General features: G+C 35.6%; 1 protein-coding gene across 2 annotated transcripts; it reads right to left on the reverse strand.

Annotated features, from left to right (window-relative positions):
• Window positions 1-874: 874 nt before the first annotated feature.
• On the reverse strand, window positions 875-9,312 carry LOC131781667 (U4/U6.U5 small nuclear ribonucleoprotein 27 kDa protein). Of its 2 annotated transcripts, none has more exons than XM_059098389.2 (10): window positions 9,117-9,312; window positions 8,939-8,992; window positions 8,243-8,300; window positions 6,016-6,042; window positions 4,484-4,513; window positions 4,123-4,161; window positions 3,289-3,362; window positions 2,528-2,604; window positions 2,127-2,191; window positions 875-1,504 (listed from the first exon to the last, which is right to left on the reverse strand). In XM_059098389.2, exons 1-10 carry the CDS (start codon window positions 9,157-9,159, stop codon window positions 1,450-1,452), a joined length of 522 nt encoding a protein of 173 aa, XP_058954372.1. In that variant the 5' UTR covers window positions 9,160-9,312; the 3' UTR covers window positions 875-1,449. The 2 variants fall into 2 exon arrangements, with proteins under 2 accessions (XP_058954372.1, XP_058954371.1); XM_059098388.2 differs by having other exon boundaries at window positions 8,243-8,303.
• Between the last annotated feature and the right edge of the window lie 2,109 nt (window positions 9,313-11,421).

Consider the following 11,421-nt stretch of genomic DNA (forward strand, 5'->3'; position numbering starts at 1 on the left):
CTGAAAAGACTCTATAAGTTGGAATCTTATATTAACAGACCTTGACACATGCCTACAACCACAATAATATTATTCAGAGCAAGTTTTCTGTCACATGGAGCCACTCTTTTCCTAATCATTAATTTTTTTTGTTATTTACAAAACAAATTTGTATCAAGTATTTCAGTAATTTTATTAAAATCATTAGTAAACTTAGTTTGTCATGGTGAAAGTGAATTATACGACCAGCCCTTTATTTTTGATGACAGCTTCCATCAGAGCATGTCAACATTAATTTTTTAGGAGCTGTTTTTGATCATAATTGTAAAAAGGATTTTTACTCCAACCCTTTTACCCTTCACCCCTAAGACATTAATTACCAGTTTATGTGGCCATTCTCTCCACAAAGAGTGACCGCAAAGAGTGACATATTATCACTACCTTCATTTATTCTGAAGAGAAAAATAACTAATTTCAAATGATAATTAAAGGTAAATTAAGAAATGTCATGCATCACGGTTTGAAAATTACAAAAAGAAAAATTTCAGGTGTGATGACACTGCAGGAACACCACAGGAAGAAATAACTGTTAACCTTTGCATACCATCCGCTGTTTAGAACAGCTGCAAAGGAGACCAGAAAATCCTTAGACACTAGAACTATTTCTGGATTGATGCTGTATGGAAAAGGGGCCGATCAGACCCAAGATAACAAAACTGTAAGGCAGCAACAATAACTAGAGTACAGTTTTGTGGTTCTCTAACATGTCTTGATTTCCAGTGTAATTGCTCATGACATGGTAATCACAATATACAGTATTCTGAGTTCAACAGCAAATGTTTCTCTAACTTACCTCATTCAAAATTGACCCTAACACCAGAGACATGATTAAGAATCAAAGTTTTCAGAAATGCTTTATTTTTTGTTTTTCAAAATAATGTACAGTTATATACAATGCTGGCCTTGAAAATTTTATAACAAGGAAATGAGGCATAAAGCTATAGTTACTAAAGAAAAAGTGGCCATGAGTACCACAGTTTGAAACAGAGACAACAAAAAACAAACAGATTTTGAAAAACAGCAAATGAAAAGGGTAGAACATTAACCCTTCAACTACAAAAAAATTGACTACACCTAGAACTTCTCTTTTCTAAATTAATCAAGAAAGTTAGGTCAAGGTACAACATAGTACCGTTTGGCTGACAGGTTTGTTTCTTTTTCACTATCTTCTTCTTCCATAATACATTGAAAATTTGGAAGAAACTCCAGAGAGTTTGAGGGTTAAAATATTTTGAAAAGGTGATATGAAACATATTCAAAAACAAAAAGGATTGAGAATAGTGTGCCCTAGATTTCTGTTAGTTAAAACCTAACTACAACATCAGTTCAAAAGAGAAATATGGATGGAACTCATGACAGACCCACTTGCTTGCCCTGAGTGACTTGGATGTACAAAAAAACAAGAACTAACTAATTAACATAGTCTAGTGGTCTGTTGAACCCTCCTCTTCTGTTCATGTATTGTCTGTTGAAGAAGAAGCAACACAAAATGAATATGAATATGACACAGTCAACCTTCTGAAAAATGCAAAAGAAAAAATCTGCTCAATTCTCCTGGGAGCCAAATATTTGTTTTGCAATGATCCTCTCTTCTACCAAGGGAAATATTAATTCTTGAAACCCTTGGGGTGACCAACACATAATTTATCCTTACAGTAGTAGTATTTTCTCCTTACAGTTATACTTCTCTCCTCTTTTATCAAATCATTCATTGGGATCATGAGAATATAGGAAATAATCACTAACGTCAGAAGCCTTTATTGTAAAAAAAAATTCTCTATGTCAATACCAAAGGAAATGTATAGAGAAAAGTATGGAAAATATGGATACTGATGTTAGGGTGAAAAGGATTTATTGTTGCTTGATCAATGTGACTCATGATTCTTTCTTCTACTTGCAACAGAATCATGTTATATCAAGAGTAAAATCCTCTTTCTGATGAACTTAAGCATTCTTATTAGGTACCTGTTTCCAGGATAATGTACTGATAGTGCTAGGAGAAATTACATGTTGAACACACAGGCCAGTTGTTAAGGGTTAAAATATTAAAATAAGAAGACATTAGACTTATACTTGTATGCAGTTACCTGTATTTGTTAGCTTTTTTTACACTGGAGTAGCTTGAATTACATGCTCCTGCCACATGTTTACCCTGGAAAGGAAACACAATCATTGTAAAAGTCTTTTAGTTTGCTTTCTTGTGAAGAAATGCCTCCATTTACTGTCAAACCTTGATTATCTGGACCTCAATTATCTGGACCCTGATTATCAGGACCTTGATTATCAGGACCTTGATTATCAGGACCTTGATTATCTGGACCTTGATTATCTGGACTTGCTCTGGTCCCATTATCTACGAACAATTATAAGCTAACTGCACTCTCCATGATCCAAACTTTAAGCCCAGTCCCCACAAGTCAAGATAATCGAGGTTTGACCCTATTAGGTACTAAGTTAAAATAACTGGTGTATTGAAGATCACAACAACCTTAGTTGAATCAAAATTGGAGAATCCCATCATTTTCATCATGGCTTCTTCATCTTCATTAGGAATCTCTTCAACATCTGAAAAGGAAAGAAATACATAACTCATAAATGGGAAATAATCATAATGACGAGTGTAAAGGATCACTAATGTTTAATGCCAACTGAAGGACAGATTATGCAATGTCCTGGTTACATTAAATGATACTGTTATTGAATAACACAGGGTTGTCATCAAACAATGTAATAGATGCATGATCTGAACTGAGTAGGTGGCTTAATTGAATTACGTTTGTGTAGCAAGCATGGCATGTTGCAAAGCAAACTGCCTGTCTAGGGGGGTCTGAAAAAAATGTAAAATTTGAAACTCTCTAAAGTGCAATGTCTAGCATCCTGGACAATATTTGAGTAACTTTTTTTAAGCCAGACACTAGTGTTAGAATCAGTTCAAAAGTACTCATTTTCTGTCTAATCACAATTTACAAAATAGCTGGTGCAATAATTGGTCTGACAGCTGGCAGTTTCTGCAATCTACTGGGTTCTAATGACAACTCTGTAACAATTCCATTTCAAGGAGTGTTCAGTCTGTGATAAAATTACCTTAATTTGAAAAAAAAATCTGTAAAAAACAGACAGGTAGAGAATTAAAAAAATCACCTACAAAGGGACATTCGCATCACTGACCAAAAAAAGAAACATATTAACATGAGTTAGAGAATTTACCTTCTGATGTCATGGGTTAAAGGTCTAAGAGTATGTCCATACCTGCTGAGGCTTCTGTTCTTTTGTCACCCTCTGTTGATGTATCATTTTTATCTGCCTTCCTTTTCTCTGCAGACCTGACCACAACAGAAATAATTGTCCAATTTAGAATCACTACTTTAGCCATTCTTAGATCAGGGGAAACAAAGGTTAGATGAGGAGGTAACAATAAGGAGAAAATCGGCTTTGTTATTTTAAAGCAGGAGGTTAAAATCCACTCACTGTGAGTTAATGGTTTCAAACTAATTTTTATATGAATACTTATTAACAGTACAGTCTGCACTTGAGCCAAGTAACTCATTCAGCCAGTGCTTAATCATCCTAGATTCTGTAGCAATTCTAAGCATTGCTTCCCCACAAAATGAGATGCTTGTCCAATACCCATTTATACTCCTGGGTGGAGAGGGAAACCATGAGAGTTGTGTCTTGCCCTAGAACACAATACAATGACCCCGCTATGTCTCCAAAGCAGACCTCTCAACCCTAAGTCTATTATATTAACCCTTTAATCCCTGCAAGTGACTAGCATCTAATTTCTCCTTTTAATTTTACCCATGAATCAAACATCAATGTCATGAGAATAAAGGAAATGATAATCAACTGAAGAACCTCTTGATCGTTAAACAAGTTCTCCTTGCCAGCACATTGGGAAATGTATAGAGAACAGTATAGAGAATATGCACACTGATGTTAGGGTGTAAAGGGTTAACCATTAAGCCAGCGCATCTCCAATTTTATAAACTTTATGTTGGTAAATATCACTTTGATACAATCATACAAAAAATATAATATAGGGGCTTTTAAAGCACCTGGAACACAGATTTGTCAAACACTCACCTTGAACGTGATCTTTTGGAGCGCCTAGGTGATGATGATCTAATAGAATCATAAAACCACAATTGAAAACTGAACAAGTATAAATGAGTCCCAATATTTAAAGAAATTTTCCTGGAAATCTTCATCTCAGTGGCAAAAGTTGTTGTCATATGGTCAAAAAACTAGATTTGAAGTAGTTCCCCCACCATGATAAAATGAAAATACAATCAATATACACAAATATGAAGTTGACATAAATCAAACTCCATGTAAAATATCTTCAGGTTTGTCACCCTATGGCCAAGGGTTGCCTTCATTCCTGACTTTTCAAGGCCCTTTCTTTAGCATATGACTATTGGCATGGTCTTTTATTTTGCCTCACCTGGACCTCCTTCTCCTTGGAGACTGTGATCTGCAAATAGAGTAACAAAGAATTAGTAATCAACTAATATTGTAAGCCAGTTGATGAGTACTTTTTTTTTATCACTTAGTGCATGAAATTTCTAACAGCGGTAGGTTTTTGTCTTACATAATGGCTGATCGAGAGCTCAACCTGGTTTCAGAAGCAAGAAGTATAGTATCCTTATTCCCATTGCAAAGAATGGATAGAGTATTAGACCATCACATGGAACCCATGTAGACATTTTTAAGTTTCCCAGACAGTTTCCTGGTTTCCATTTCTACTCCTGAGTGGCAGAATTCAAAGTAAATCACACAGTCAGAGCTTGAATGTGAATCTCTGAAACTGTGTCCAGTATGTGAACCATCATAAAGCCATGATTTCCGTTGGCAAACCTAAAATTATTCACAAAGGGGTTGCCATCATGCAGCAAAAAAGACTGGTCTTTAATATACAACTATATCTAGCACTGAAAAAGGTTAAAGCCATCTAGATTAACCTGATTTGCCTGTGTCCTCAAACCTGAAATAAACATTTTAACATGATATTGACTTTACCAAAAATTATTGTAGGTCAAAGAGGAGTACTGGGCAACCCACACCCCCTCTCCCCTCCCTAATGACCGATTCTGTGTTGACTCAGCTTGTGGATAATTTGTGAAAAAACTTTACATAACAGCAGATACTTTGTCTGTTCTTCAAAACATACCAAGTGGATATCTGATGGACAGCATTGTCCACACATTGAAAAACCATGGCGTAGGTGATATTCATGGCTTTAAACACTTGTTGTAAGCCACTCAAGTGGCTAGAAGAATCAAGAGATACTTCAGTGTTAAATATGAATAGCTGGCTTAAAAGTAAACTGCCAGTTGCAACAATAAGGTTAAATTTAGAGAGAAATAATTCAGGAAAGGAACTTTTTTAAAGTACAATTCCTTCTTTTATGTCCCATATCTGGCAAAAAATATCTGAGAATGAAAAAAAGGTGTAAGGCACTCAGTTCAAGATAACCTAACTTAATTGGCAACCTGAAGAATGCAACTAGTTACAAAGGTTTGATCGAAAAATGTGAATTCATATCATTTGTTTGCCAGTCTTTTCATTTCCACTCTTCCAGGTAGTAAGTTGGCATAATTTTGTCCTCCACTTACCAAATAGTTTTGTAGCTTTTAGGTAAAAAACAACCAGCATAGGACCTGGTGCTATATGACTTAATACCTCATGGTACATGTAAGGACAGAATTTAAAGATATTAAACTCATAATGAAGGCAGTATAAGAGATGATGCATTTGCAAGACTGTCTGCCTCTCTCTTTCATGGTTGGGGTTCAACTTAGTCATTTCTAGGTTAAGCACCATCTTCATTTTTATCCGTGCTATGATGAGTTTTACTTAGAATCTCCTGTTTCCCTCCATTAAAGACAAAAAGGGAAAGATTTACGCAGAAAGAGATTCTATATGTAGTTCTGCCAGTGTAAAGTCGTATTCAACTACAAATTAAAATGTATTTACCTTCTGTGTCTTCTTGGGGAAGGGGATCTAAAACAAAAGAGGAAGAAGATTTAATTTCGAAAAAACATACATTCAAACCTCTCTTCTTTACCACTTTTTACACGTGACTACCTCATTTCCAAATCACAAATTTTTCTTTTGAATACACTGTGTTTGAAAACTCCTATTAAATACCCCTCAAAGATGACCATGACTGAAAACTTTTATGTACAATATGAGTAAGCTTTTTAGGTTAAGATGGATCTTAACATTTAAAATGGTGTGTCCTTGTCTCTAAAAACCATGATACTATTAGCCTACATCCATTCAGATGCAAAAAAAAAGAGAGAGGGAATGAGGCCCTTATTGATAAACATTTATCCCTAAAGCTTGCTCAATAAAAGATTTTTTTAACATGCTTAACAGGGTTGTCAAAAAGCACCAGCAACCGGCAATATCACCGGCTACTTTTTCAGTTGCGCCGGCTACAGTTCATCGGTTAAAAAAAAAAAAAAAAAAAACGGAAGGAAAAAAGAAAGGTTTTGAATTTACTGAAACCAAGAATGAAGTGCCTCATATTGTGGAGTAATGATAAAGAAAAAAAAACACACATACTGTAGTGTTTTGTATTACCGAACGCTTCTCAATGATTTTCACAAGATGTGATCCAATGCCCGCCGACACGACTAGATGCAAAATGGTTGCCTGTAGTTTTCTGTGTGCTAATTGGATTAGTTTGTTTTCCGAATTTCTTTAATTCACTAATGCTTGATACTAATTTGGTATCTCACTTAAAAACTAAATGGGAAATAATCTTGAACTAGCACTTTCTGAGTCATTTGCACTTTGATACAATTCTGAAATTCACCATTGTTTTGATAAGCAACATCACGTCAAATAATTTCTCATGGTCAAAATACGATAAAGATTTCAAGTTGTACTGATGGCAAGATAGCAACAGTATTTTTGAGTCATAGGAAAAATCAAAAGAAGATGGAATCCTGTTTGGAACCAGTAGTCTCTTTCAATTCTACACTTACTGTACACTTTGCAGGAAAGCACTGGTACTCCAAATTTTTTTTCTTTCACAAAAAAATTTGTGCTGTGTGTCACATGTGACTACTAAACTGACTGACTGACTGACACATGACTACTAAATTGTTTTTTTTGAACTCACTAATAAAAATGTTTAAATCTTCTTAGAGTGGTAAAAGGAATGTTAACTGTTGCCAGTTAGATTAGTGCAAACATATGAAAATTGTTTCAAGGAGAGGCAATTTCAGCTGGTGGAAAAACCCTACATTCATTTTGCTTCAGGCGCCACCGCCCCTGTACCCTGCTGGGGGCCTCAGTGGCCCCAGACCCCCCACCTAGCATGGGAGGCCTTTGACCCCCAGTGCCGCCTACTTTCTCACATTCTCCTTCTACTTTAAATCTTTTTGACAACCCTGCTTAAAATATTTCACCACATAATTGCCAATTATAAAAATAATATCAAACACATTAGAGCTTTCTTTGATTTGGATATATATAGATGTGTTTAAGACTCTTTTGTTACCCAAACTGCCCAAAACATTTATTCACATGATAAAAAAAAGTTGGCCAAAAGTTTTGAAGTATGTGATTAAGCTATGTGTAGGTAACAGGATTAATGTTGATAATGAGGTGGGCACTCTGTAAGCCAATTAAAACATAAGATTCCCTTTATCATGCCTGCTTGCAAATCCAACCATATGATTTATCTCCATTGCCTGAAATTGTCTAACTGTCTTAACCTCCAAGAAGCAAGATAATTTTATAAGCCTTTCAAAATGATATGAGATTCTCATTGTGATGTTCTACTGGTTCAGAAACCATAAATCATAAAGTATTTAGGGTTAACACATGCATTTGAAAATTAATTAGACTCCAAAGTGAAAACAATCTATGACCTAAAATTAAGAGCCTATAATGTACAGTTCAACTTCTCATGGAAAATGACCAGTGGTGAGTGACAGCAAGGGTATTTACTCACAGAAGGTTTGGCTGCCTACTCCTAATATTGCATTTAATTAACAACACACATTATGTTTAATGTTTATCTTTGATTAAGATATTTTTCATGGTGGTATATGATAACAGTTTAATGCAACACAGGAAATAAAAATCTGAACCACAAATATCCAAGGCTTTTTCAAGACAAAATCGTCTCTACTTAATCACAAAACTGTCATGCTGACAAACTAAAATTATGCATCTGTCACTGCACCTTGAAAAAGAGCGATGTCTTCGTCGCTTTGGTGACCTGGATCTGCTTCGTCTGCGATCTACTAATGAAATGGCCATATATAAGCAAGGTGAATTTAAATAGTGTTGATCCACAAGATGAAATTTTAAAATCTCACTTTAACATTAGATTTAGCCATTCAAGGAACAAATGTCTTATTTCAATTCTGATGTTAAGGGCCCTTGTTTCTTGTTTTAAATTTCTTGATTAAAAAAAAAACATCAAAAACAAGTTTAACTCCTCATTTCTAGAAATACTTCACATAAGGAAGATTAACCAAGATTTCTTGTGTCCAAAATCATTCTTATACTTTAACCCTTTACACTCGAACATCAACATCCATATTCTCCATACTCTTCTCAATACATTTCCTTTGGTACTGACAAGGAGAATTCTTTTAACAATGATGCTTCTTAGATTGGTGATCATTTTCCTTTATCCTTGTGATCTTAATGGCTGATTCAGCAGTATAATTGTAAGGAGAAATTAGATTCTGGTCTAACTCTTAGGGGTTTAAGGGTGAACACGTTTTACATTTTTTTTAACCCTTATTCAAGGACCCATTTCCTTTTTTAATTTTCAAAATGACGATCACATTTCCAACTTTCTGAGAAAATAACTTAGCTCGAGTGTCCAAAGAGCAGATCTTAATCAGAACTATCCAATTTGGGTACTTACCATCTTTTCTTCGTTCTTTTGAACGTGATCGACTACGTCTACGTTCTGTAAAAACTGTCAAAGTAGGATATGAAAGCATAACGCTGAAGAGAGCTTTATTTCTTTCAATTACGATTACAAATAATTCCTCTTCTCAGTTGAGAAACAAAAAAAAATACTTGATGTTTTCGAGACTTACCTCTGCCACGGGGAGAGCGGCTACGACTTCTACTCCGCGGCATACCTTTAGATAATATCCTTAGCTAACTAGAATTAAGAGTAACGTACTCAAACCTGCGATGAATCGAAACGTTTTTGAAAATTTTATAAAACGACAAAGGGTCGTGGAAACATCAAGGATACACGAGCTGAAGGCTCGCATTTGGACTAGCGGTTACTTACTTCAACCTTATGTGTACGCCTATTTTCAGAACACCTCATGTATTACGGGCTCATATATAGGCATCATCAGCTGACAGAGCAAAGACGACTGAGATCACAATCAAATCACAATTTTCGTAACCTACCTCCGACTCATAAAGCTCGTAAAACCTTTTGAAGCTCTCTACAAGCGAACTAGACCCTGTGAGCAGGGTAACTGGGATACCTGGGTGGTACTGGATCCTTGGAATCAAGTGTAGTGATACTACGGGTGTCGAACTAGTATACTGAAATAGTGAGCTCAAGTCTAGCCAAGTTACTTTTTGTAGGCTGGGTGGATTACTTGAAATATTGTAAATGGTCTACATTATTACAAAAGGAAAGAAGAGTATTAACGCGGAAAAGAACGAAAATGTCGAATTACCTTACACACAGGTATTTTGTGGTAGATTGTGTGTGTTGTGCGAATAAATGTAACCAAAAATTAACTGTATTGGTGCCACGGATACCTGTTAGTACAAACTGCAGACAGCAGACCGGATACGAAATATAGACTGCAGAATGCAGAGTTGGTACAAAATGCAGACTGAGAATCTGAAGAGTTTTTACGTCTGGTATATAATAACATGTTATCTTGCAGCTTACCGAGCGTCACGCAATCGCTTTTCCGCGATCAGCCTTCACGATTATTTGCACTATTGTGGAAAATTCCTGGCCCATTACTTGATGAAAATCGATCGTAATATAATTTCAAGCCTTCAATATAGTCTTCTTACTTTGCACGCGAGTTGGTTGGTGTGATGTACAGATTTTACCAACGTAATAAAAGTAGATTACGTGAATAACAGTGATGGTAAAGCAAGCTTAAAACGGCAGAAATCGCCAGAAACTACAACGGATACACAGGGTATGAGTAGTTTTTATTGATTTTACGAGAAAAATTTTCATGTTTCGAAATATTTATCGTTGTAAATCGACTATATTTCGTTTCCTATACTATTCTTTATAACGTGTTCAAATTTTCAACTGTTCCTCTCGTAACTTAACACTGAGTCACACAGCGCGTGACGCGTTCATGAATTAATCGTTGGCTTTTTCTCGAGGCGTGAGCATGGGCCGCCTGTGACAAGACAATTGCGTAAACAATACTTAACATAATAACATTATACACAAAAAACACAGGATTTTGGATCATGTATTTATTAAAAAGGAATATCCATACAACTACAATGAAAACAAACATAAGATTAACCTTTCTGATCGTGAAATATTGAAGAAATGTAAAATGGTTTCCGTGTTTACATAGCCTGATGTAAACACGCGGGAGGTTGGGAGAACACGAGATAAGCGTGTAAAATAACTAATGAAAGAGGAACGAAAACCGTGTTTACATACGCTCATATAAAATGGTTTTATGGCCAATCAGAGCGCGCGTACTATTTGAATTATTTTATAAAATATATATATAAACTCATTTAGTCAGTTTAGGCGGACAACCAGAGACTGGAGACATTCGTGTATTTCACCGCAGACAGGAATGGCTCCAACTCATGCGTATATTAATTTTTTTTTCGTTCTGGCTAAATAATTCATACACTGAGATAAAAACTGAAAGAGCGATTTATTAGGTTCTTCTTAAGTTGAAGTCTACAGTGCTGGCAAATGAAGCCCTCTTTTCTAACTACAGGGCTTCCTAAGTTTTAAAATAATGCAGCAACTGCATCTCACGTTTGGAAAATCACGCAATGTTGTGTGACGCTGCGACCGATGTTTTTAATTTACAGTATGCTCTGCTGGAGAAATATGGCTTAGCCACAATCGAGGGAGTTTTTTTTTCGTGGAAAACTGATTCTCTAGGTTATTGTTCACATGAAGGACAAATCCATTCATCGGGCTCTTCATCTGTTTTAAAACTACTGCTCGCACAGCGCTGCTCACTAGTTTAGTTTTAAATTTTTTTTTTCCAAAACTGTTTAAAAAATTATTTTAAAATTATTGAAAAAAAATTATTAAAATTGAGTTGGAGCTATTCCTGTCTGCGGTGAAATACAGTAATGGCTCCAGTCTCTGGTCGTGCGCGTGAACTGACTAAATGAATTTAGTCAGCGGAGCTAGTCAGCAGA

Source organism: Pocillopora verrucosa, chromosome 1 (genome assembly GCF_036669915.1).
Source record: "Pocillopora verrucosa isolate sample1 chromosome 1, ASM3666991v2, whole genome shotgun sequence".
In the NCBI taxonomy this organism is placed as follows: Eukaryota; Metazoa; Cnidaria; class Anthozoa; order Scleractinia; family Pocilloporidae; genus Pocillopora; species Pocillopora verrucosa.